Consider the following 27,648-nt stretch of genomic DNA (forward strand, 5'->3'; position numbering starts at 1 on the left):
GACAGCCACCAGAAAAGGATGATCCACACCTTGGTATTGCAAGAATCTCCTGAGACAGTGTCTTCCCTTTCCGGCCAGAGTGTCTTCGAACACCCCCTTAACAACAGTGTCAAGTTCAAACTTCATATGTGGGTCCTCAAAGTCCTTTTAAAAGCTGAGCAATGCCTACATCTGCTTTGGCCAACCTCAATATTCAATATACACTGCCCACCTTTCTGGCTGTGCACCTGCCTGGAGTATTCTCTGCTGGCCATCGTAATTAAAGTCTTAACCATTCTTCTCACAAACCCTTTAACCTTTTCTGTAACTCGCCAGCCTTTCATCGAGTTTTTGTGATCTTCATATGCAGAGGGCCTTTCTCCTCAGCTAATCACTGCCAAGTGCCAGGATCTGGGTATGTTCTACACATGCGCAGGACTGGAAAGCACAGTGGCAGCATGAGCACTCTAGGTAGTGATACTGAGACACCATCTCACATTTAACCTGGGAGTTCTTTGTCAGCAGCAAATGTGCCAGCTGGTCCCTGTGCATTACAGAAAACCGTTTTTAACAAATACTGAAATTGTCACCTCTTAGAAGAGACATATTTACAGAAAATCATCTGCTTCCCCTTGTAGATTGGAGAGCATATCTCCACTTCTTTCTAAGCAAGAAGAGTCTTAAGGGCACTGGAGGTACAGTACCATTGGACCAAGCTGATCTACCCACACCTCTTACACCAACAGCCAAAGCCAAGCTTCTGGGTTCACTCTCCTTTCCTCTCGCTACTATTGCACCACTGCCCTCTTTGGGAAAATCTTGGCTCTCCTTTGACCATCAGAACCACACTGGAGTAACTTATATTCCAAAAAATACAGCCTTGAGGCCATCGCCCAGGTCACATGGAGACCTGGTCTTTCACATCCTCGCATGTGGTCTGGCTGGGCTCTCTGAATGAATATTCAGGCACCAAGAGTCTGTGTTTTCTGGCTCATCCCAAAGAAATGAAGAATGTTAATGGTTTCCAAAGATAAAAGTGAGCCCGACATGTGGACACAATAAGAGTAACTGCACAAACAATTAGGAGTTAGTCTCCATTCTGCAAGGATGACCTTGAGCTATTTGTGAAACTGTGAGAAAAGTTTAAGTGCCAAGATGTCTACTTTTCTATTGTAAAGCTCACCCAGGAGGGAGCGTCTCATAAAAAAGCAGTTCCCCGGGAGATTGCCTTTCAGGGATAGGAATGAAGGCGGCCAGTAATGAATGCCAGTGCTAAAATGAGGGTTAGAAGCCTCATAAAAGAAGAAGGCTCGTGGGACCCAAAGGCCGGCCTTCTTTAAATCTGCCATCTTGTGTATTGAATTGTTTAACTAGTTCTTAAAATAGCTATCATCTTATCATCTTACTGCCAGGGAATCAATCTCTCTCTCTCTCTTTCCCCTCTCTGAATAAATAAATGCTATTATAGTACTTTCATCTTTGAGCATTTAGACACTAAGTGTTATACATGTAGCACCTTATATTAATTAGTTTGGCAAAACTACAAAATAAAACTTTTTGTGCCCTATTTTTCTAAAAGTTTAAGAAACTGAGGGTCAAAAGGGGAACGGCCCCACCTAGGACACCAGAAATATACTCCAAGCCAAAGGCTGATTCCAAAAATCACTCCACGGTTTTTCTTTCATCCTCCCTCCTTCAGAAACGCAGCAGCAGCGCAAGTAAACGCTACAGCTTTTCACTCTGCTGCATGTAACAGCTCGGCTATCCAGAACCTTCTGTGGTGCCAGCACTGAGTTCTCGCTGATGCGTTTTGAGGCGATCAGAAACTAGACAATGAAGCTCCTGTTGTAAAAGGGGTGCTAAGACACGTGGAGGGCTGACATTCTAATTACCAAGGTTGCTGGTGCTACATCCAAGACAGACGGATGAGGACAACACAAGGACTTCCTTCAGACAGCGCAGGTGGAAAGACATGGGCCGCAAGTCAAGAGTCCCTCTCTTACGCAGCTGACTGTGTGCCTGACAGTGATAGAATGAGATCTTTTCAACAAGAGCCCGGCCTGTGGCTCTAAAGGAGGAAACACAGCAACAACAGATGCCTCAGACACAGACACAGAGCCTCCTGAACTTAGCCAGGCCGCTATGCTTTGGAGTTCTGTCTCAAAGAGACATAGTGTAGCTATGGCTCTAGGGGACAAGTTAGAATACTGGGAATTAAGTGCAAATTTTAAGAAGAAATCACCTCACTCCCCTCACTTCAGAGGGTCTGACTGGAAAGGCCTAAGCCAAGGACGAGAACACAGCAAATACTATTTCACCTTCTACCTCCACCGCAAATCAGCCTGGAGAGGAGGAGAGAGCAGCTTATATGCACATCCTGGACAGGCACCACGAGCACTGAGAGGGAGAGGCACTGGTGTCAAGTCTTCAGCAGACAGAAATCCATTACCTTTCAGACCTGTCATTTCCTCGTACAGGGCAAAAGCACGAAACTGCTACGGTATATGGTTGTACAAAACAGACCAATACCCTTCTTCCAAATTTTTCTGTTATTGCTGTTTACTTTTATCTCTGAAAAATCAAGTAGCAAAAATTGGTGGAGAATGAGCTATTTAAAGGTAATTAACAAATTAAGTTTACTAGATATAAATTCCTGTAACAAACAACTAGAAAACACACACTCTTGGGTTAGCAAGATGACCCACTAGGTAAAGGTACTTGCTATGCAAGCCTATTGACCTAAGCTGAATTCTCAGAACCTCTAATTTCCACACATGGCTTACGGCACACATACACAGAGCTTTTAAACATCTTCAAAAGAAGAAAATACGATCTTGTTTAAGCACACAGAGACTATTTGACAAAAATCCACAACAAATATGCCAAGCCACAAATGTCTCAAAAAGTACCAAAGAACTATTACCATGTAGACCATGTTTTCAACCTCAATTCTCCGTAATTGAAATGGGCAGTTTTAAAATTTCACACGTGTAGTTTTAAAAAAAAAAAAGTGCTTCTGAATAATTTGTAGGCATAGTGGCACATGCTTATAATTCCAGAATTCAAGAAGTAGAGGCAAGGGGACTTTGAATTTGAGGCCAGCCTGGGTTACATGGCAAGTTCCAGGCTGCTGGCGGGAGATACATAGTGAATGAAACTCTGTTTCTAACCGATAAAATGGTTATCTGAGGTTGGGATGTAGCTCCACGAAGACCGCCTGAGCAGTGTGATGAGGTCCCTGAAGTCAATGCCTGGCACCACAGGGTGAACGAGAAGGAAACAAACAAAGACCACACATACCACATAGATAATGGAGTGATACTGAATTAGAGCTAAGGGAAAAGCTACTGGTAATCAGACTCGTAAGCAAGAAAATCAAACAGGGTTACACCAGCTCTAACTGTACTAGAAATCTGAATGAACCAGAAAAAAGGGCGCATGGATCAAAAAGGGAAAAAACTAAAGTTATAATTCACAGACAAGACCTTCTCTGTAAAAAATAAAAAAGGAAACTTACAAATTTCAAATCTCATAGGATAATGAATAAAGCAACCACCGAAAAACATCAACAAATCATCTATAAAAGTAAAACAAAAAACAAAACCCCAGCATTGAAAACAGAAGATCTGGAGCTCAGTGAAAAGACACTTGCCACAAGCCTCATGTCGATGCCCAGACCCACATGGTGGGGAAGAGAGCCAACTACTACACGTTGTCCTCTGACCTCCACATGTGTGCATGTACACACATACACATAATCAACAAAAGGGTAATTTTTGAAAATAAATTTAATAGCTTAATAGACTATTTTAATGTGGTAGGCTGGCTGAGGAAGCAGCTCAATCAGTTAAGTGCTTGCCAAGCAAGGACAAGAACCTGAGCTGAATCCCTGGAACTCACAGGAAACAGCCAGGCACTGTGCAGGTATGTGACCTCAGAAGAGACCACAGAACCCCCGGGCTTAGGGGCCAACCAGCCTGGCCTACTGGCTGAATTCTAGGCCAATGAGAGAATCAGTCTTAAAACAACAAGATGGGGCTGGAGAGACGGCTCAACAGTTAAGAGCATGTTCTGTTCTTTCAGAGGATCCATGTTTGGTCCTTATATCAGGTGACTTAAAACCAAACACCTGTACCTCCAGCTCCAGGGGATCCAAGTCGCTGACTTCCTGGGGCATCTGTACAAATGCGCATACCCACACATATACACTTAATTTCTTTTTTTTTTTTTTTTTTTTTTTAAATATTTATTTATTATGTATACAATATTCAATCTGTGTGTGTTTGCAGACCAGAAGAGGACAGCAGACCTCGTTACAGATGGTTGTGAGCCACCATGTGGTTGCCGGGAGTTGAACTCATGACCTTTGGAAGAGCAGGCAATGCTCTTAACCACTGAGCCATCTCTCCAGCCCTACACTTAATTTCAAATACTAAAAATAAAATATTTTTAAAAGAAACAGTACCTGAGGTTGACCTCTGACCTACACACGAGCAAACACACACAGAAGAACTGCTAGGTATGAGAGTACACACCCACAGTTGCAGTGCTCACGAGGTCTGAAGCAGGAAGATTGAAAGCTGACACCAGCGTGAGCTATATAAAAAGGCCTCCTCAAAAAAAAAAAAAAAAAAAGAAAGAAAGAAAATACAGACACACACACATACACATACTGATATAGAGCATGTCTGTGAATAAAGTTTCTACAGATATGACAGATAAACCAAGTAACTGTTTGTTGACAGAATTTATACTGAAGAGACACTAACTCTGCCTGACTAAATAGATTATGCATTCAGAGCAATCAAGTAAAATTCCAGTGGTATTCTGCAAAATTTGATACACTGATCCTGATATTGACATGAGATTTTTCAAGGAGCAATCTGTACTGTAAAGAAAAGTAAGAAGGAGGGCTGGAGAGATGGCTCAGTGGTTAAGAATATTGCCTGCTCTTCCAAAGGTCCTGAGTTCAATTCCCAACAACCACATGGTGGCTCACAACCATCTGTAATGAGGTCTGGTGCCCTCTTCTGGCCTTCAGGCACACACACAGACAGAATATTGTATACATAATAAATAAATAAATAAATAGATAGATAGATAGATAGATAGATAGATAGATATTTTAAAAAAAGAAAAGTAAGAAGGAACAAGGAATCTATTTTAGATAATGGTCACAGAAGACATGGAAAGGTGACTGATCACACAATTGGATGTGGTGGAGAAATAAGGTTTTCAAATGGAAAGAACAGAGCAGATGACTATAGCTCACAGTATAAACAAAAAGAAACTCATGATATATAAAGAACAACTGTGAATAGTAAAACTTTACAACTATTGTTGAAACATATCTAGGTAAAAAGATATTTCTTAAAGAACACAAAAATTATACAGTATGAGAAAATTCAGAACAATCTGATGTCATGAAAACTACAGTTATTAAGAAAGTTGCCAAGACCGGGTGGTGATGGCGCACGCCTTTAATCCCAGCACTCGGGAGGCAGAGGCAGGCGGATCTCTGTGGGTTTGAGGCCAGCCTGGTCTACAAGAGCTAGTTCCAGGACAGGCTCCAAAGCTACAGAGAAACCCTGTCTCGAAAAACCAAAAAAAAAAAAAAAAAAAAAAAAAGTTGCCAAGCTAAGAGCAAGAGCCATGAGCTAGGATAAAATAATTACACTGCACAATCCATATGCCAAAAAAGTCAATTTCCAAATACAAAGAAATTCTGCAATCAGTAAAAGGTTACTCATGACCCTTTCTGCTTTAAATATAAACATAAGGCAGATTAAAGTGAGGCGCTGTGCAGCTTAGCACTGCACACCCGACATGCACGAGGCCAGAGGTTCCAGCTGCTTCACTTCCAAAACCAAAACCAGGATGTACCAAACAACAAATGGCTATAAAGTATCTTTAACACTTGTTTTTATACATAGTATAACTCCCCCAAAATAAGTTCTGCACGAGCTATTTTGTTTTGAAATTTTATTCCATTATTTGGTTAAGACCACGTAGACTGACGCTATTTTAAAAAGCTATGTGTGGCACCATGCTGAAGAATAACAAGACCAATTCCAACCAGAGCCTGCAAGAGATCTCGGAAGGAAAGACACTGTGCTGAGGTGCGCTGGCTGACTCAGACTTCAGCTCTGCCAAGTGTCCAATCTCCTAACTAAATGAAATAAAGGCAACGCCCTAGTGTTGCTATGGTAACTCCAAACAGGCTCAAAATAAAGGTGAGAAGGGAGAGATGACCGAGCAGTTAACAGCACTGGCTTCTAGAGGAATAAGGTTCAACTCTCAGAACCTATGTGGTAGTTCAAAGTAACTACAGTTCTAAGAGATTCAATAACCTTTTCTAATCCCTGCAGGTGCTAGGCACACATGTGCACAGATATACATACACAGACAAAACACCCAAACACATAAAATAAAATATACATGTATACTTAAAGATACATATATAATAAATATATCCTTGATCCAAAAAGAAAGGATATCTTTGGCTTGACAACATGAATGGGAACACAATTTCAATTCACAGCCTATTACAGAGCTCCCTCTGCTGGCATAGAAGAAATACAACAATTCCAACACAGGAATTTGACCTTGATTTTTGAGATCAAGAGAAATTCTACTAGAATCCTCATTTAAAAATAACAGGTGAGTCTTCCCTGCCCTGCATGTATTCTACAAGCTAACAAAAATTACCAATATGTTTTCAGACAAGTACAATTAGCTAACGTCCTCTCTCTTCAGATTTCAACTAAGGACTGGGACTGTAACTAATGTTTTTGTATATACAGTATTCTATCTATAAAAATCATGTTTGAAAAAATTCTTGAATATAATTTATCTATTATTTTTAATTATTTTCTTGGGCCTGTTTACTAATAGTGGAATTTACTGGGTCAAAGGTTTGCCCCTTTTTTGTTTTGTTTTTTGTTTTTGTTTTTGTTGAGATAGGGTTTTTTGTATAGCTTTGGAGCCTGTCCAAGAACTCTCTCTGTAGATCAGGCTGACCTTGAACTCACAGAGATCTACCTGTCTCTGCCTCCCAAGTGCTGGGATTTAAGGCATGCACCATCACCACCCGGCTTGACCTTTTCTTTTAAGTTTTAATTATGTGTACATAGCAAGAGGTCTATTTATGTGTGACTACAGGTGTCTGCAACATCCAAAAAGGCTACTGATCCCATGAAGCTGGAACCACCTGATATGGGTACTGGGAAAACAGAAAATGCTTTTAACTGCAGGGCGATCTCTCCAGCCCCAGATCTGAACTTTTTAAAAGCCTGATACACAAGGCTACCTGAGCTCCTCAACTCACCAAGCTCTTGGTGAAGCTCTTGTGTAAAGTGCTCCCTCTGCCAGAGTACCTCCACCTGCCTGCTGCCAAGCTTGCAGCTGCTCTATAAGGAGCCCCAGCACAAGTTAAAGACCCTCTACTGTACTCTGACAACACCCTCAGCTTGTCCCGGTATTAGAACACATTTCATTCACTAAACTTGGCGGCATCTGGGATCAACTAAGAGATACAACAGTGAGTCTGTCAGTGATGGCATTTACGAAAAGGACTGACTGAAGGAAACGGCACCACCCGACAGCCCAACACAGAAAGGTCTGAGGGGAAAGCAGTCTTCTTGCCAGCCTGTCTCTGCTTCTTACTGGCACACCCGTCTGTCCCCACTGCTGCTGCAGTCACTATCACTGCCACCCCTCACCGGCATCAGACTCCAATTTCTTGGGTTTTTCAACATGGACTAAAGACCAACAAGTCTCTAGGAACCTTCCAGGCCCTCGGGGCCAGCCTGGGACTGTTGTGACATCCAGCTGTGGGAACTGAGCACTATCCAGTTCTCCACCTCTCCAGTCTGCAGCCAGCCACTGCTGGAAATCCAGATCCTACAGGGAAGCCATTCCAGTACAGCCTGGCCTCTCCACTTAGGTTTAAAGCCCCAGGTCTGCTTGGACATCTTTTTGTTTTTCTAATTGTGCCCCCTCCCTAGAGATCAAACCCAGTGTTCTACTAGAAAACAAACTTTTCCTCTGTCTGTACAGGAGCAGACAGAAGATAGTTTAGGCCTTGGAGGCAGCAGCCTTTCAGTACAGAGGCACCAAAGCAGTGGAACGGCTGTGGCAGTGCTGCAGCTGAGCCTTACCACCAAAAGCAGGGAACCAACTAGATGGGCCTAGGGACTGGTTTGCCCTTCCCTGAGTTACAAGAAAGGCTTAAGTACTCTAAGTGGAGGCTGAGGTGAGCTCAGCAGTAGACCAGCACATGTGGAGCCCAGAACTGGACCCCTAGCATGGGGTGGAGAGTTAACGGGAAGAAAAGAAGATAACCAACAAGACCCAGGTCTTTAAACTGATGCAAAGTTTAGGCTAAATTGAACCTATCCTCCTCAGTCAATATTTTGTGCTCTCAAATTATTCCCTCTGTGAGTTGGCCTATAAGCTCAAGGTACTAAAAGGTAGCATGCAAGACTCTTAAGTGAGGAGCCGAACACAGGAATGAGGCCAGTCACAGGAAGGATCAGGCAGGAAAGAGGAAGGCAAACCCAGGTCTGTAGCACACATCTATAATCCTAGCTACTTGGGAGGCTGAGGCAAGAGAAGCACTTAGAGGCAGGCAAGTACTAGAAAGAGTTTAGTAGCCTGGACTCCATTTCGTTTCACTTGGCAGCCTGGGTAGGCCCTTTACCTGCACTTGCTATTCACACGCACCCCTCTCTGCAAAATGCACCGAGCAACCTGCTAGCAACTTAGACCCCATCTGACCAGGGTACACACACCCTACTCTGAACAATGGAATAGGTTTCTCCTCCCCTTGACAACCATCAAACTTAGACAAACACTATGCAGCCATATTTTTCTCATGTCCAAGCACAAGACAAGAAATTGCAAATCTGGCCTGCACCAGTTTTAGATTCATGCACAGCCAGGCACAAGAGTGTCCTCAAATGAACTTTTAGGGAGGCAAGACTCCCCTATAACTCAGCATTAGAGAAAGACACATGCACAGTAGGGGGAAATGATCATATAAACGAATCTATCAATCATAACAGAACCACCCAAACTACTTCCCTAGAAACCAGGCCCTCCTTCCTCTAGGCTCCCACAGAAAGAAGCCTGAGGCAGTAACTGTGCCTTCTACGGCCTACCGCTCTCCTGCAGTGTATTCTGACCTGTGCCTTCTATGGCCTACCTCTCTCCTGCAGTGTATCTGACCTGTGCTCTGCCTAAACAGCTGCCATGCTACTCTGCAATCTATGTGGGCTTTTATCTCATTCCTGAACACAATGGCAAAAGCCTGGAGACACCAGGCCTAGACTCTGACCACAGGTAACAGCTTGAACCCAGAAGTTTGAGAGAAAGAAAACCAGGCAACATACAAGACCCTGTCTCAAAAGACAGAGCAGTGGTAGGGGTGCAGTTCGGTGGCAGAGTGCTTACCTAGCATGTGTGAGGCTCAAGGGTTTAATAACCAGCAAAGTAAAAGGGAGAGATAAAGAGAGTAGGAAAGGAAGGAAAGGAGAAAGAAGAAAAGAAACAGCAGGGATGGGGGAGGATTCTTTTGAGGAGATGTGACAGGATTTTTAAACCTGCTCAATCATCTTTGACTGACTGTCTTGGTTAAACAGACACTATCATGAAAATGGATTGTAGATATGTACAGCACGTCAAATTTCATTACTAACGGAGATGAATTATGTATGAAAACAACGTATATGCCCTCCTTCAGGAGAACCCTTCAGTGACAATGGTCAGTAAGAGAATAGCCACTGGGGTTCAAAAGCAAATCCTTCCACAGCCCCTGCTCCTCACAGTCCTCCAAACACAACCTACTGAGCAGATCGCTTCCAGTAAGGCACTTAGCTATGGCGACAGAACAAGCCCAGGACTAAGACCACATGAGCCAGGAGAACCTCTATCTCATCAGTTAGGTGACAGAGCCTCACTTTTCATCGTTCCTTCCTCCTCCTCATCCTCCGTGTTGATCACCATGGTGCCCAGCTGTGATGGCAATGTGTCATTGTGCTCAATCATAGTGTTGGCTCCATCACTCATTGTACTGGCTACCCGGACAGTGCCCATCTCATCACCAGCAGCTCGAACCATTGTGCCAGAATCCATTTCATCTTCCTCCTGCAAATGAACAAAAAAATTCAACCTGGAGCTAATTGTTTAAAAGATCTTAAATTTTCTGAGCTATTGTTACTCATCTTGATGCAAAAGTTTTTCTGGATTTGATACTTCTCCAGGCTGTATACATACCTTAGGAACTGAGAAGCAAGTATTTAACCAGAGATGATCCCAAAGTCACCATGTGACAACTGCGTATCTAACCTAAAGGACCTTCTTCCCTTCCTTCTCATTCGATTTCCAGCAGCACAGACACAAGTACCCCTGGAATCTAAAAGGTTGTGAGTGACTCCAGAATACAGCATGAAAATTTTAAAAGAGCTTGGGAAAACCAACCCTCCAAGTTGGGAGATAACTCCCCTGCCTCCCTCTAAAAAAGATAAACTGGGAAAAAAAAATATGGGGGCAAAATAGTCAAACGTAAGTGTCTCGAGTGGCACAGACCCATCCAGGGTCCAGCAACACTGAATGAGACTTGGGACAAAGCGCTGGGCATCATGACCTAACAAGCAGTTACTCCTGAAGCCACCACAACGCCTGCCACTCACTGAGTTTTCGTCATCATCCTGGTCCACTTCCCGCTGCTGAGCTTCCTGGCGCTTCAGTTTCACATCCATGGCTTCGTTGATTAAGTCTCGCAATATCGACACTCCTTTGGCACTTTTGACAAATGGGTGCTTAAGTAAAACGGAGAACAAGAGATACAAGTCTATTTTCAAACAGTGCATGGCACATGGTAGAAACCTGGCCCCATTTGTCATATGAATCAGTGGTCTAATTTTTCTCTTCACACCCACTTCATGACCCTAAGGAGACAGATGACCATTTGGACCTGTGCCATTGCTCTCTGTCTCACCTTGAGGTCCTTTTCTTCTTTACTTCATTGAAAGGGTCAGTCTCCACTACATCAGTCCCAATGTCTGAATTCAGGATGCAGACCTGGAGCAGGCACCTTTACTCTCCGAGACCTTACCAGCCCCATCTTATGTTTTTCCTGCCTTTGTGGAGCAACAAGAAACCCTGGCAGCTAAAGTTACATAGAGAAATTCTTTGCAGGAGTTGCCTATATATCCAAACTTAGTCTGGCAGTAACCCATGTTTCCTCCTTGCAGGGACAGTACATCCCTGCTTCCCATCACCAACAGGGCAAAGGTCTCCAAGCCTTTGTTAAGTACTCTAAAGGCTGGAAGGGTGCTTCAGCACGTGGTGGGACAGCAGAACAGAGGCTCTTCCATAAACCTCGGTCTCCGTCATTTCATCTGGGCAGGTTTGGCCACACCCTTAGAAGAGCAAGAACGCCACATCACATTGTTCTCTGTACTTGCAAAGTACTCAATGTCATTTCCTTCCACTCTTCCCGGACACTCGCACATCTGGCCTATTATGACTTGACACCAGTCTTGAGCTATTACCCACCTACTGTTCTTCCTGGTGGGAGAAATGTTTCTGAGCTTCTTACTGCTCTTAATTCTAAACTCATTCATGATACACTTCCTTTTGTTACCACTATGTTCTTCAAGTTAAATATTTTCTACGTCCTTCTGTTCAAGTTTTAAACTTCCCTGGCAGCACGGAATACCTTATACCTCATTCCTATGTCCAAGCCAGTGACTTAGCAGTGTGAGACAGCACAGAGAGGTGACACATACCTGCAGGAGCTGAGTGGCTGTAGCTCTCTGATCAGGGCTTTTTACCAGACACTGCTTCACAAAATCCATGAAATTGTCTGACCACAGCTCTGGCTTACGGAAGGTGGGAGGAGGGTTTGTAGGAATCATGAATATTGCCTAGTTTAAAAAAAATAGATAAAATGAAAATGACAGTCCAATACAAACAACTACATCTGTTTGGTAAGATGACTTTCTACTCTATGTTTCTACCCAAACATAAAGCGTGTCCACGTGAAGTACAGAGACCAGAGACCTGCTTCTTCCCTTTCCCTCCCTCGCTTACATGCAGCCCTCTTCTAAACCTAATGATGCTCCTCAAAAAAACAAACAAAAAAAACCCCACTTTTTCCTTGTGTGTGTGTATGTGTGTGTGGTAGTCATACACGTGTTCACACAGGTATGAGTGCATGTGTGCATGCATGCATGGAGGTCAAGGACCAACCTCAAGTGTCACTTCTGAGGGCCAGTAGCTCAGTGGGGCCTCACATAAATGAGACAAGTTCAATCCCCACTAGTAACAAAATAACAAGAGTGCGGCTCCTCAGGAACCATCCATCTTGTTTTTGAGTCTCACTGGGACCGGGAACTCAATGGTTAGGTTAGGCAGGCCAGCCAGCCATGGAGCCCTAGGAATCTGCCTGACTTCCTCTCCCGGTGCTAGGATTATAAACACACATCATCACACATAGCTTTTCATACCGATGCTAGAGAATGAACTCAGGTCCTCAAGTTTGCAAGGCAAACACTTTACCAAGTGAGCCATCTCTTCAGCCTCATACAAGTTTGGGATAACAACATCAAGTGGGTTTCAATGTGAAAAGACACCACCTATGAGTACCTGTACCCTGAAGACAACTTTAGCCCCATGGTTGTTAAACTCTCCTCCTTCAAAGTCACCAACGCATGTCAGCGATGACTGTGGATCATCAACAAAGTCCCGAAAGTCACAAGGGAGCTATCAGCCTCAAGCCAAACCAAATGATATTCGTTAATCTTCATTGGTTTTTCTCTTTTTTGGTTTTTTCGAGACAGGGTCTCTGTGTGAAGCTTTGGTACCTGTCCTAGAACTCACACTGTAGACAGGCTGGCCTTGAACTCAGAAATCTTCCTGCCTCTGCCTCCCGAGTGCTGGGGGTAAAGGAGTGCACCACCACTGTCCAACTAATCTTCGTTTTTTTAATCATGTGTGAAGGTGTGAGTGTGGGGCGTGGGGGTGAGGAGAAAGACAGAGTGTGTGTGGTACTGGGGATGACAAGCAGGAGCTCTGCCGCTATCTTTCCAGCCCCTCAAATCCTCACTCCGCAGAAAAGAAAAACTAAAAATCAAGCTATTAGAGTAAAGCACAATCAAATTCTACTTTACAAAGACTGGAGTTATTACTAAGGGCTGGAGAGATTGCTCAGTGGTTAATATCACATACTGCTCTTCCAGAGGGGCTGATCAGCTCCCAGCAGCCATGTCAGGCAGTTCACAACCACTTACAACTCCAGCTTCAGGGACTCTGACATCCTCTTCTGGCCTCTGGGGTACCACATAATTAAATAATAAATCTTTCTTTATAAAGACTACTAATTGTTGAAATTTAAATGATAGAAACCCCTACTTTATGAAAGATAAACTCTGCATTAGACAATTTATGCTGTATTTTTAAATCTAAAAGAATGACCACATAAACTCCCCCCTCCTTGACTCTTCAGTCCCACAAAAAAAGGGAAGGAATTTGTCTTTGAGTATACAAAACTTTTTAAAAATATCTCAAGCCTTTTAGTGAAAGAATGAGTTAATTAAAGACAATGAAAAACCGGTGTGGGGGTGAAGAAAGCTGTGGAGCCTCTGGGACTGGGGGTCTTTCAAGAGAGCTGTGTGTTCTTGGAATAAGTAAAGCCTGGGAACTTCTTAGGGTATCGGCACTGAGAAAGGTTGGGGGAGGTGCAGCCTGTGAGCCATTAATGCCGTACGTTAAGTGGGCACAGGATGCAGGCTGGAGAGAACACAGACACCTTTTAGAGTCTGAGGATGCACAAACCAAAACAGCTACAGAGACCAAGCATGAAAAAGGCAATCTGTGAACCAATGGGTGGTTGGTGCTGTCAGTGCAACTGAAGAAGACACTGCAGTAGGTGGGGTCTGACACCGGGAGACCGATGGGGAGCCACGGAAAATGATTCAATGAAGAGCTAAAGAGGTAGTTGCCTAAGCTATCAAAAGTGTATATAATGTATATAATATGTAAGTCGATCTACACATTTCTATCGTCTATGTCCTTCAAGGAGACTATCAAGATGCACACTCTAGAATGCAGAATGGACTAGATTCAGATTAATGACTGATTCAGATTTAATGCCAGGGAAGAATATCAGCTATGGTAGCATTTATCATGGTATAAAATCAGCTCACTTCTTGTTTGGAATATAACCAAGGAAGCTGCACTAACTTTCTATTGATAATCAGTAACTGATCATCCACCTGGCTGTTTCCTTACCCGCATTGGATGGATATCGGCATATGGGGGCTTGCCTTCAGCCATTTCTATGGCAGTTATTCCCAGAGACCAGATGTCTGCCACGCAGTTGTACCCAATTTCCTGAATCACTTCAGGAGCCATCCAAAACGGTGTTCCTATCACTGTATTCCTCTTTGCCATCGTATCCTAAAATGGAAAGGGGAGACCAACACGAAGCATGAAAACTACTGAGAAAAAAGAAAACACTTTGAAAATTAAAAAATGCTTTGCTTATGCCCTGTAGTACAAGAGTGGCACAAACATTATGAGAATGACCAATTACTTTTCGCTTAAATTTAATTAAGGCAGGAAGTATAGGCAGGAAAACCAGACAAGAAGTAGAGGTGGGTCAATGAGAACAGGAGAATTCTGGGAAGAGGAAATCTTGGCCCACAGTCCTGGCCCAGACACAGAAGAAGCAAGAAGTGACTGCCTCGCTGAAAAAGGTACTGAGCCATGTGGCTAACATAGACAAGAATAATGAGCTAATATAAGTTATAAGAGTTAATAAGAAGCCTGAGCTAATGGGTCAATCAGTTTATAACTAATGTAGACCTCTGTGTGATTTCTTTGGGACTTAATGATTGTGGGAACTGAGCAGGACAGAAAAATTCAGTCAACACTGGAAGGAATTAGGGAAGGGTAAAAATATGATTGAAATATATTGTTAAAAGTCTAAAGGATCAAATAAAAACGTTTTTAAAAATGCTTGTACTTGAAACATATCTAAAAGCAATACCCGAGACATAATGATACACCTCACTAAAGAAATCAGGCCAGGTGGTGGTAGCACATACCTTTAGTCCCAGTACTTGGGAGGCAGGGCAGGTGGATCTCAGTGAATTTGAGGCCAGACTGGTCTGCAGAGTGAGTTCCAGGATAGCTAGGACTATTATATAGAGAAACCCTGTCAAGAAGAAGGAAGAGGAGGAGGAAGAGGAGGAAGAGGAAGAGGTCCTGAATTTGACTCCCAGCACCCACGTGGAGTGGTTCACAACCACCTGTAACTCCAGTGCCTCCTTCTGGCCTCCACAGGCACCCACACTCACACACAAAAATAAATATTTAAAATACAAATTTGAGACTTCTGTGTTTTTTAAACTCATACCAAAGTAGAAGGCAAAAAGCAAAGGGAGCCATTTCAACCATAGCAAAGGAGTTAACAATTTAGCAATGTCTTAGTTCTGGGTTAACCCTTCTAACAAATTTCTGTGTGTGTGTGTGTGTGTGTGTGTGCGTGTGTGTGTGTGTGTGTGTGTGTATTCACCCTTCTAAAAACCCTATTAGTGCTGGGGGGGGGTGTATTCGTGTATCCACGCTTCTAATAAACTTAAGTATGGTGTGTATGTCTGTGTGTGTGTGTGTGTGTGTGTGAGAGAGAGAGAGAGAGAGAGAGAGAGAGAATGTGTGCATAAACACACTTCGAGAGAGAGAGAGAGAGAGAGAGAGAGAGAGAAAGAATGTGTGCATAAACACACATCCAAGGGATGGAATTCAGGCTGTCAGGCTTGTAAGCTTGTGCTTTTACCACTTGAACCATCTCTTGTGACCAATAAATACATTTTTTTCAATGGGTATTAGTTCACACTTGTGATGTGGGATTCCCCTCTGTATGCTATGAATATGTTTTATTACCATTGGTTAATAAAGAATCTATTTTGGCCCATGGCAGGGCAGAATTATAGCTAGGCTGGAAGAGATAGAGAGAGAGAGTAGGCAGAGTCAGGAGACGCCATGTAGCTGCCAAAGGAACCTTAGCAGTAGGCCACACCCTCATGGTGATGCACAGATTAATAGAAATGGGTTAATTTAAGATATAAGAGCTAGCTAGAAATACGGCTAAGCTATTGGCCAAACAGTGTTGTACTTAATATAGTTTCTGTGTGATATTCACGTCTGGCCAGGAATGAAAGTGCAGTTTCCACTTGCACACTTGTAATCCAAATGCTCTCAAAAGATTGAGGCAGGAAGACTGTCACAATTTCAAGACCAGGCAGCAGTGAATTCCAGGCCAATCTTAGCTACAGGATGAGACTGTGCCTAAGAAGGTGGGAAGAAATCCCAGAATGACGATGCACACACGTGGATGGCAGAGGCAAGAGTGTATGTGAGTTTGAGGTCAGCCTGTTTTACACAGCAAGCTCCAGGCCAACCAGGGCTACAGTAAGACCACATATTTAAAAAGAAAAAAGAAAACAACATAAAGGACATTATCCCAAGGACAAAACCAAAGAAATGCTTTAAAACACAGGCATCCTGATGTTTAGCACAGAAGGGTCTTGTGGTGGTAGGAACTATGAAAACAACATCAGCAAGCACCCAGTGTACAAAAGGAGGAGTCGTTCAAAGAATCATGGCGCATTCACACATGAAAACCCAGGCTGCACCAGAAACTGGGCGAGAGCCAATCATGTGCTGCTAACCAGAAAGGCTGAGGCAGAGGGATGGAGTCTAAGGACAGCCTGGGCTAAAGAAGACTGTCTCCAAAGCAGAAAAAGAAACTAAATACAGATTTTTGTTAAAGATGACATACGGGACAAATACATCTTATTTTCACTTCTTCCCAGAACCATCTGAAACCACAAAATTCTGTAGCTGAGAAGCAGATGGCTGGCTACGCAGCAACTAGCTGAACAGACATCAAAAGGACTCAAATCAGTCACTGAGAAAACTGAGAGCACAGACCCTTCCAAATGGCTTAGAAACTGTTGGCACTGAGGATGATAAAGTGGACCTCACAACAACACGGGACTGAAGGACTCTGAAGCGTTCACAAAGCTAGGCGTCTCGGCACAGGCATCTATCTAGTCCCAGAATCGGGAGGCTGAAGCAAGGGAACCAAGAGACCCACGCCAGCCATGGCTGCACTGCAAAGCCCTTTCACAAAAATAAACCAACATATACAAAGTAAGGATAGCTAGAGGAAGAGCTCAGCAATTAAGAGCACTTCCTATTCTGTCAGAGGACCTGAGTGTGGTGCCAGCACCCACATCAGGCAGCTCACAAACACCTGTAACCCCAACTCCACACAGTTCTGACACCTTTGACCTCCCTCCCAAGGGTACCTACACTCAGGTGCATGTACCCATACAGAATATATGCATGCACATAAACAAAAATAATAAAAGTAAGACAGCTGTGGTGGCACTGGCCTTTAGTCCTAGCACTTGGGAGAAAGAAGCAAGCAAATCTAAGTTCGAGGACAGCCTGGTCTATATAGCAATCTCCAGGCAAAACTTGCTATGGTGAGACGCTGTCTCAAAAAAATAAAAAAATAATAATAAAACCTTTTTTAAATGAACCATATAAAATAAAACAAAGCAGCTCTCACATGAAGAAAAAGGGCTTCCCTTGCTTGATCTACATTAGACTGGACATGTACTCCCTAGAGAGAGAAACTGAGGGCCACTGACAGTGAAGTTGGGGGAGCACTGTGAGTCAAGAACAATGTTAGAGCATTTCTATGCTAAGTGTGAAGTCACCCCGACCTAGCAGTCCTGGAAGCCCAGCTGGCTCATTACAGACTACAGCTGCACTCTAAATCCAAAAACAAATGGACAAACAAAAAACACAAAACTTTCTGGTTTGTTCTCTTTAGCAAAACAATACATGTTCACTGTAGAAGTTTGAGGGGTTTCTTTCGAGGTGGGGGTGATCATTAGAAGCTGGAGACAGTAAAGTGCCGGAGGACCCAAGTTCCAACCCAGTGAAAGCTACACTTGGTAGAGCATATGTAATCCGTGTGCTCCCAGTGGAAGATGATGGGAGGTAGAGACAAGAGAACTGCTGGTATATGCACCAGGAATAACAAATATCCCGGTATTAAACATTAAACAAAGTAGAAGGCAAGGCCTCACAAACTATATTCACACACATGAACTTTCAAGTACACATACATCTGCACACACACAATTTTTTTCTCTTTTTTTTGTTTTTTTTTTTGTTTTGTTTTGGTTTTTCGAGACAGGGTTTCTCTAGCTTTGGACCCTGTCCTGGAACTAGCTTTTGTAGACCAGGCTGGCCTCGAACTCACAGAGATCCGCCTGACTCTGCCTCCCGAGTGCTGGAATTAAAGGCGCGTGCCATCACCACCCGGCCACACAGACAATTTTTAAAAATGAAAACTAGCAATAAACAAGCTCAGTAGGACTTAACTGATCCAGAGGTCTGGATCAGTTAAAAGCATTGGTTGCTTGCTCTTCCAGAGGTCCTGAATTCAATTCCCAGCAACCACATCATGGTTCACAACCATCTATAATGAGATCTTGTGTCCAAGCGTACATGCATGCAGAACACTGTATACATAATAAAGATTTATTTTTTAAAAAAAGCTCTACAAAAAACAACCACACTCGCATGCAGTAACAATGAACAATTTGAAAACAAAGTGTGAGTGTTTTACTTAAAATAGTATCAAAAAGAACAAACCACTAAAGAATGAACTAGCCAAATTAAGGCAAAATGCTTACTGTACGAATGATAATATTGGCGTAAATGAAAGATATAAGTAAGTGCAAAAACATTTTGGGTATGTGAATTAGATGGTTTAATAATAAGATGGTAATTTTAAAACTGACTTATGACTCAACGCAGTATCTACCAAAATCCCAATGATCTCTTTTACAAAAATAAACCACTAATCTAAAACTCAGAGAGAAATGCAGGATCCCAAAAGAACCAAAACAGTTTTAAAAGAGGAGAACAAAACTGAAGGTTTCACGTTTAACCAGAGCTGTAAAAGTCAAGACAGTAAAGTACTGACATAATGACCTACATACAGGACAACAGAATATAACCAAAGTTCCAGAAATAAACCCAGACTCATCTCCAGCAACTACCAATACGTAATTCAACAAAAGAAAAGCTTAAGGTTTAGCAACAAGTGATTGAAATGGTCAATGACCAGTTATCAACACACAAAAGAATGTATCTGGATACTTACCTCAAGGCATGAAAATTAACTCATCTCAAAGCAAATGTTAGAGCTAAAACCACTAAATACATAAAAATCTTGCACAAGGTCATGATGTCTTAGCTACAGCACCAGAAGCATAACCGACAAAAGAAACTGGACATCACCTACTTAAAAAGTTGGACAGGAGCCAGGTGCACGCCTTTAATTCCAGTACTTGGGTGATAGAGACAGGCAGACCTCTATCAAGGCCAGCCTGGTCAGGGCTACAGTGAAACTTGGTCTCAAACAAACAAACAAACAAAGTTTGTAGCTGTGGAGAAGGGATGGTGAAGCATTCAATATTCACGAAGAAAACCCTCAGCATGATACTGTTGGAGACTTGTGTTGATCTACATAGAATATTTTTCTGCACAGACATTTACATTTAGCTGATTATTTTACAAAGCCAGACCATTCTAGTCCTCCTGTTTTGAACAGCTTTCTTTTTCCCTGGCAAGCACTAGCGAGAGACAGCACTGAAGCAAGCGGAAGTTTTTCCAGCACAGTGACTGAACTGCCTGGAGGCTGGGGCTCTCTGCATTGCTGAAGGAAAGCAGCCTGCTCCAATCTGTCTTCCTTTATGTCCCTGATGCATTAGAATTAAATTAATATTCATGTCTTACGTTAGTTTCCATTTTTTTTTAAAGATTTTATTTATTTATTATGTATACAACATTCTGCTTCCATGTATGCCCGCATGCCAGAAGAGGGCGCCAGATCTCATTACAGATGGTTGTGAGCCACCATGTGGATGCTGGGAATTGAACTCAGGACCTCTGGAAGAGCAGCCAGTGCTCTTAACCACTGAGCCATCTCTCCAGCCCCCCAGTGAGTTTCCATTTTTATGTAAGCTAAACCATGAACCCAAACCCCAGAAAAGATCTAAAACTCCTATTAGCTATCTGGTAATTACTTGTAAATTCTACAAATTGGTATTAACACAATTAGATTAAGTATTTCTTTTTTAAAGTAAGTAGGGGCTGGGATGATGTCTCAGTTGGTAAAGCATTTGCATGTAAACATGACAACCTGAGTACAGTTCTCCATCTCCACACAAGAAGCCAGATGCTAAAGCACACGCCTACAATCCCAAACTGGAGAGGCAGAGGCAGAGGCAGGCAGATTCCTGGAGCATACTGGCCAGCCACCCTATCTGCATCAATGACCTCCAGGTCAGTGAAGGACAGTATCTCATGTCTCAGAAAGTAAAGTGGAGAACAACTAACTAAGAAAGACAATCAACATGGACTCTGGCTTCCAGACAACACAAATACACACATGCATATTCACAGGCATATACATGAACATATATCACTCACTCACTCACTCACTCATACACACACACACACACACACACACACACACACACACACACACATAAAATCAACCACTCAATGAAATTGCCTTCTGGAGAAGAAGCCTAAAGTACTGGTACCAGTCACCATTTCTACTTACTGTAAGTTGACCTGCGACTCCAAAATCTGCAAGCTTTGCATGGCCTTCTGTGTTCAGCAAAATATTTCCTGCTTTGATATCGCGGTGTATTTTTCTCATAAAATGAAGATATTCTAAACCTTTAAGAGTTGATTGCAATATTGTAGCTATTTCATCTTCTGTTAACTAAAAAACAAACAAACAAACAGTAAGAAGTCCCAACCCTGTTCACACCACACATCAGAAAAGGGAGCAGTTACACCCAAACTGACGCACAGCTGTTCTGGCCACACTCCGGTCCCTCTCTCTCCGATTCCCTGCCTGTTCCCTCTTCCTTATGGCTCTCCTCTTCATCCACACATCTGAACTCCGGCTTTCTTCACTGTCTGTCTACTCATCAGAACAGCAGAGGACTTTCCTTCTCCACGCCTGGTCATTCTGTTTCCTTATCTTGTCAGCACAGAGACAACCTGACATACTATGCAGTCTTCCTTAATACAGACACACACGCCATTAAAAAATGTCTTTTAGGGCTGGAGAGATGGCTCAGTGGTTAAGAGCATTGCCTGCTCTTCCAAAGGTCCTGAGTTCAATTCCCAGCAACCACATGGTGGCTCACAACCATCTGTAAAGAGGTCTGGCGCCCTCTTCTGGCCTTCAGGAATACAGACAGAAGATTGTATACATAATAAATAAATAATAAATAAATAAAATTAAAAAAAATGTCTTTTATTGCTTACTTTTGTATCCCAAGCACCAAGAAATAGTTCTAGAACAATGTGGGTCACAACCCCTTTGGAATCGCATATCAGATATTTACATTACGATTCATAACAGTAGTGAAATTACAATTATGGAGTAGCAATGGGATAATTGTATGGCTGGGAATCAGCACAACATGAGGAGCTATATTAAAGGGTTGCAGCATTAGGGAGTTGTGAACCACTGGGCTAGAGTGACTGACTGCTGAAGATGAGCACAGGGCTTCTGATCAGATCAAATGCTGACTCTGCAGATCACACCTAAATCCTAAGCAAAATCCATCCAACTCTCACTTAATTCCTGGTCTGGCAAACAACCCACATTCAGGAGTAAGCTGTGGACAAGAGGATCCAGGGTTAGTGAGACCCAGCCTGTACTTCTGGCACACTTTCCTTTACCTTTAGTCCAAGCTTTAAACTTGCATAATGAGAACTAGTAAAGAGGGAAAGCATCCAAACAAGAACAAAAATGAAATCCAGTGGAAGTAGTTTAACATGAAGAAATACACAAAAACAGAATGCCACAGCAACAGCAGCACTAACAACCAGAAGAGGAAAGCCACCTGCAAGTGAACTTGAACAGCAATTCCTAAAAGAACACAATCAGGAATTTAAAATTTCTCACAGGAGGTAAGACCTTAATCATGAATTTTTTAGGTTTTAAATACATCTAACACCTACCTATATTTAATTATACAGTAATTTTCTGCTTAAAATAAAGGCTTTCCCCTCTCATGGGCCCTTTCCTACCCCCCTACCCCATGTGGATAGCACTTCCACAACATGAGAAGCTACGATCCACATCAGAACAGACCTACGTCAGAGAGAGCATGTGGTGTCTGTGGCTCTCGGCCTGGGCATCCTCACCGAACACTGTATCATCATTTCAACATGATTATTTCTTTGAGACAGGTTCTATCATGATACATATTTAAAGGTTTTATATCTTTCTGTGGTCATAATTCTTCAACCTTAAACAATATTTCTAGTCCCCTGTGGCTGGAGGCTATCACCCTAGTTTTTATATAACACACAGCAAACTAATTAAGTGCCTAGAGTAATAAACTAGTATTAAGATATCAGAAGTTACAGAAATCACCAACAGAGTTAGTTCTAGACTGCTGAGAGACCAGAAACAACTTGGTGCTGCACACAGCCTGGGGCTTCAATTTTTTTTTTGTTTTTAAGATTTATTATGTTTACAATGTTCACCTGCATGTATTCCTGCAGGCCAGAAGAGGGCACCAGATCTCATTACAGAGTTGTTAGCCACCATGTGGTTGCTGGGAATTGAACTTAGGACCTAAGGAAGAGCAGTCAGTGCTCTTAACCTCTGCGCCATCTTTCTAGCCCCTTGGGGTTTCAATTTTAAATCAACAAATTAGTCAAGGTTTCAACATCTCTTAAATTATTTATTTCACTTTTTGAGACTATAATATATCAATCTCCTCCCTCCTTTTCTTCCCTCCAAAGCCTCTCAGTCTTTGCTCTCTGTGTCTGGCCTCTTTTATCATTGTTGTTACGTTCATATGTGTGTGTGTATAATATATATACATATTTATAATATTCCTAAAACATAACTATAACCTCCTCCATCTGCATGTTACTTGTATACATTTTTTCAGAACTGACCATTTGGAACTAGAAATATATATTATGTCAGAGCACTATTCTTGGCTGAAGAACTTACTGTCTAATAAAGAAAACATACAAATTCCCAATAATGTAAATTAAGAAAAGGAAACAAAAATTTATAACTTGAGTTTCAATACAGTCCCATCTTATAATTTATATAATACTTCATGATTTACAGTATACTTTTTCATACTTAAGCTAATTTTTACAACATTCCAAATACTTGATATGGAGATGATCACTCCCATTCTTACAACCAAAAACAAAACCACCGAGAGCTAAAATTTCCCGTTTCAACAATCTACACAGAAACTAGAGCTGTTTTTCAAACAGCCTATCAGATGACTCCCTCATTTCTTAGAATCTAGACATGCTCCTTCTGTACCTGGAAAACAGTCACCCATCAGTTGGGTCTGATAGCCACATGACCTACCAGACCCAACATCATCAAGCCTGTCCACCTTTCAAACCTAAAGTCCCCTTTGTCTAATCCCCCATTCCAGTGGCTGCAAACATACCAAACACACTGCAGCCTTGGAGTCTTCACACTGGCCGGTTCCTACCTACAGTGTCCCTGAAGGAGAGTCTGCTCCTGCTGCTCTGCCCACCAAGACTCTTTACCACTCTCCCATCACTATCCCTACTGATTCTCTCCAGAGCACCTCCCATTACCTCGCATTTCCTTCCCAGCTGCCACCTGTTTGCTTACTGTTTCCCTACTAGAAGCTGTACTGCCATAAGAGCACCATACGCCATTATACACCATACGCTGTGGTCTCTTACCTTACTGCTGGATCCCTAATGCCTACAGCAGTATTCTGCAACAAAAAACTAGAATCCATGACTCTTAGGTCCAATCCTACAATCTCAGGCACAATACTCTTTTTTGTTTGTTTGCTTGTTTTGGTTTTGATTTTGGTTTGTGGGTGTGTGTGTTTTAAAGAGGTTTCTCTGTAGCTTTGGAGCCTGTCCTGGAACTAGCTTGTGCAACAACTACTCTTTTATAGTACCCTATTCTACAGCAAGTAGAAAAAAAATATTCTGTGGTTATACTTGGTAGGAAGACAAATTCAAATCCAAAAATAAACACTTAAAACTCATTCTAGAGGCGGAGAGATGATTTAGCCATTAAGAGAGCACTCTGCTCTTCCTGAAGACCCAGGCTTGATTCCCACTACCCCCACCGTGGGGCTCCTAACTGCCTCTTAACTCCAGCTGTAGGGTAAGCAGAACCCAGCGTCTATGAGTGCCCATACTCATATACACAAACCTACTCAGACTCATAACTCTTAAAAATCAAATATTTTTTAAAAGTCATCCTATAACTGCCAGATATAGTAAGGAAAATCACTTAAGGGGAGTGTGAGCTCAAGGCCAGCCTGGCTACATTGTCAATTCCAGGTTACTCTCCACCATGAAACCCCTGTCTCAAAAAATAAAAATTCATCACCAAACCATGATTTGATAATTGTTTCACCTAATTAAGTAAACAAAAATCACTGGAATGAGTCAATATCAAACTGTCACATTTAAGAGAGAACTGAGCATGGTACCAAGGTCCTGCGATCCAAACATTTGGGCTGGAGCAGAAGGATCAAAAGTAAAAGACCATACTGAGATTCTGTCTTTGTTTGGGGTGGGAAGGAGGAGAGGAAAAGGAGCAAAGACCCTGACAGTCATTTCTCTAGGTGAAGAAGCGGCATGTGAAGACAAAAGATGGCAAAAATGCTGGCCCAGCAGCCCTTTTAGGAGGTAAACATACCGTCTTGTTTCGTAACCGAATGATATCCGATACAGAACCAGCCCCACAGTACTCCATAACAATCCAGAGGTCTGTGTTCTTAAAGTAGCTGCCATAATATTTGACTACATGAGGGCTGGAGAGAAACACAATACAAATTAGTGGAACACCCTTTAAACATTTCATTTTGTTCTGTTCAATGCATTAAAAGTAATTTCACATCTCAAAAAATGAATTATTTCTAGTTAGAACTAACACAGCAATCTCCTGATAAGAACCTGAAATTAGATCACTTTTCCTAAGAATAACACAGATTCAAAACAAGGGAAATGTGGGGGCTGGAGAGATGGCTCAGAGGTTAGGAGCACTGCCTGCTCTTCCAAAGGTCCTGAGTTCAATTCCCAGCAACCACATGGTGGCTCACAACCATCTGTAATGATATCTGGTGCCCTCTTCTGGCCCGCAGGCATACACACAGACAGAATACTGTATACATAATAAATAAATATTTAAAAAAAAATATATATATATATAAAAACAAGGGAAATGTCTAAGTATATAATTTATCCTCAGAAAATAATCACAGATTCTCAAAAAATTAGCTACCAACACAGAATGGTAATAAAAGAGAAAATAGATACAATTTAAATGACCATCCACTATGAGGAAGCTTAAGAAATAATGGCACCACAAGTCCCTAGAACATGTTAGAGGAATATTTAATACGTAACATTAATATGTCCTGGGACTGGAGAGATGGCTTAGCTGTTAAGAATACTTGCTGATCTTCCAGAGGACCTGGAGTACAGTTCCCAGCACCCACATGGTGGCTCACCACTGTAACTCCAGTTCCAGGAGATTTGACACCCTCTTCTACCCTCAGGCACCAGGCATGCAAGTGGTGCACAGATATACATGCTAGCAAACCACCCATATACATAAAATTTATGCAGCTTGCTGGGCGGTGGTAGTGCAGGCCTTTAATACCAGCACACAGGACGCAGAGGCAGGAGGATCTCTGTGAGTCTGAGTGACTTCCAGGACAGGCTCCAAAGCTACACAGAGAAACCCTGTCTCGAAAAACGGAAAAAAAAAAAAATTATGCATCTGTGTGTATGTGTGTCCTGTTTACAAGAGAGAGATAAGCTATAAAACAATAAAGTAATCGCAGTTAAACCCCCACAAAGACAAGGAAAGATGTGCCAAGGGATATATAACAATGATGATTTTACCAAAAAGAAAGCAATCTTTTTTTTTTCTCCAAAAGTCATAATATAATTGGGAATAACAAAATCATCACTATATAATATAAAGAAAGAATATTTAATATCGAAACCGGAACTTTAGGTCTTAAATTTCTGAGAACTCAAACACGCTGGTAAAATGAAAGTCTGTCCTGACAATTTGTAGCATTAACAGCAGGACTGCTATTGGAAACCAGGCTGCATAGCAACCAAAGATGCTAAAACTACCCTGGCTTCCTGAACATATGCCAGTGACAAGGACAGAAGGAAAACAGTCAAAGCACAGGTAACTGAGTCCCTGTGGCTCACAACTGTCCTGTGTGCTCTCTTCCCCAAACACACTGTTGGGATCTGTTCTCTGCAGCCTTGTACTCTCGTGAACTATACATGCCTAGCCTGTGAATGCCCAGGAAATGGAGGGAAACTTCTGATATTCTTACTCCAGCTGCTTTTCTCTAGTAAATCAGGAAAAGTCCCCTATACTCTCCCCTTACTCAAAAGACAGTGACATAAAAATAAAAGAAGCAAACAAACAAACCCCCAGAACACAAGGATTCTTCTGCCCTGTCTTTTTTTTTTTCTTAGAAGGCTGAATGCAGAGAAGGATCTTCAAAGCATCACTTCTTAGCACATGATACTCTTACAGAGGGCCCAGGTTCTGATTCCAGGAACCACATGACAGCTCACAACTGTCTATAACTCCAATTCCAGGGCTCTCATACCATTTTTGGGTCTCCATTGTCTTCAGGGACTCATGGTCCACATACATTCATGCAGGCATATGCATAAAAAAGTAAAAATAAATCTTTAAAAAAAAAATGCTGGCCAGTGGTGGTGCATGCCTTTAATCCCAGCACTGGGGAGGCAGAGGCAAGCAATTCTCTTTGAAGTTCAAAGCCAGCCTGGTCTATAGAAGTTAGTTCCAGGATAGTCAGGGCTGTTACACAGAGAAACACTGTCTCGGTGGGGGGGGGGGGGGGGGACCACTTCACTTAGAAGCATTTCCATACTCTCTATATACAGTCTCAATTTGCCAATTAAAAAGCATTTGAGTAAAGTAAATCATACAGAGAAAAACAAAAACTGCTAACTTAATTCTGACCAACCCAGTGGGGGGGGGGGGGGGGATGGAGGCTTTTGAACAATAAACAATAACCACAAAATAAAAAATACAATGGGAAGAAGAGGAGTGGTGGCTGTACTTCAAAGCTGGGCAGATTTAAGGTCCCTGTAAAATAACAAGATTCATTGCCCCCACATAATCCACTGAAGGCTGAAGCCTGACAAACAGGAAGTAACACTGGTCTCACAAAACTGGCCTCAGGACAGATGACATCTCAAGTGCAAAACTCTCCATCCTCACTTCCAACTCCCCGGACCTAGCACTGCCCAAACCTTGCTTGTCTCTCACATCTAGACAGTGCTGGGTTTGCCTGCTCCATCAGTGGCCAACTCATGTTGTCATGGAACTTCACACAGATCACGTGCTCTTCTGTGGTTGACTCTGGGGCCAACTTCCTGCTTATAGCATTTGACAAATCTTAGTTCCTCAAAATTAAAACACTTAAGAACTCTTGACTCGAA

At 42.4% G+C, this 27,648-nt stretch overlaps 1 protein-coding gene across 1 annotated transcript in view; it reads right to left on the reverse strand.

Annotated features, from left to right (window-relative positions):
• The window catches only part of Stk4 (serine/threonine kinase 4), a 91,557-nt gene that overhangs the window by 51,680 nt on the left and 12,229 nt on the right, over positions 1-27,648 (reverse strand). Inside the window, exons 4-9 of the mRNA XM_041670351.1 lie at positions 24,842-24,956; positions 20,705-20,869; positions 14,275-14,442; positions 11,772-11,909; positions 10,671-10,799; positions 9,939-10,125 (exon numbers count right to left, since the gene is read on the reverse strand). Of these exons, the coding sequence (XP_041526285.1) occupies positions 9,939-10,125; positions 10,671-10,799; positions 11,772-11,909; positions 14,275-14,442; positions 20,705-20,869; positions 24,842-24,956 (902 nt within the window). The remainder of the gene's footprint in view (positions 1-9,938; positions 10,126-10,670; positions 10,800-11,771; positions 11,910-14,274; positions 14,443-20,704; positions 20,870-24,841; positions 24,957-27,648) is intronic.

This window comes from Microtus oregoni, unplaced genomic scaffold (genome assembly GCF_018167655.1).
Source record: "Microtus oregoni isolate MIOR12 unplaced genomic scaffold, Mior012 000020F_ref0000438, whole genome shotgun sequence".
In the NCBI taxonomy this organism is placed as follows: domain Eukaryota; kingdom Metazoa; phylum Chordata; class Mammalia; order Rodentia; family Cricetidae; genus Microtus; species Microtus oregoni.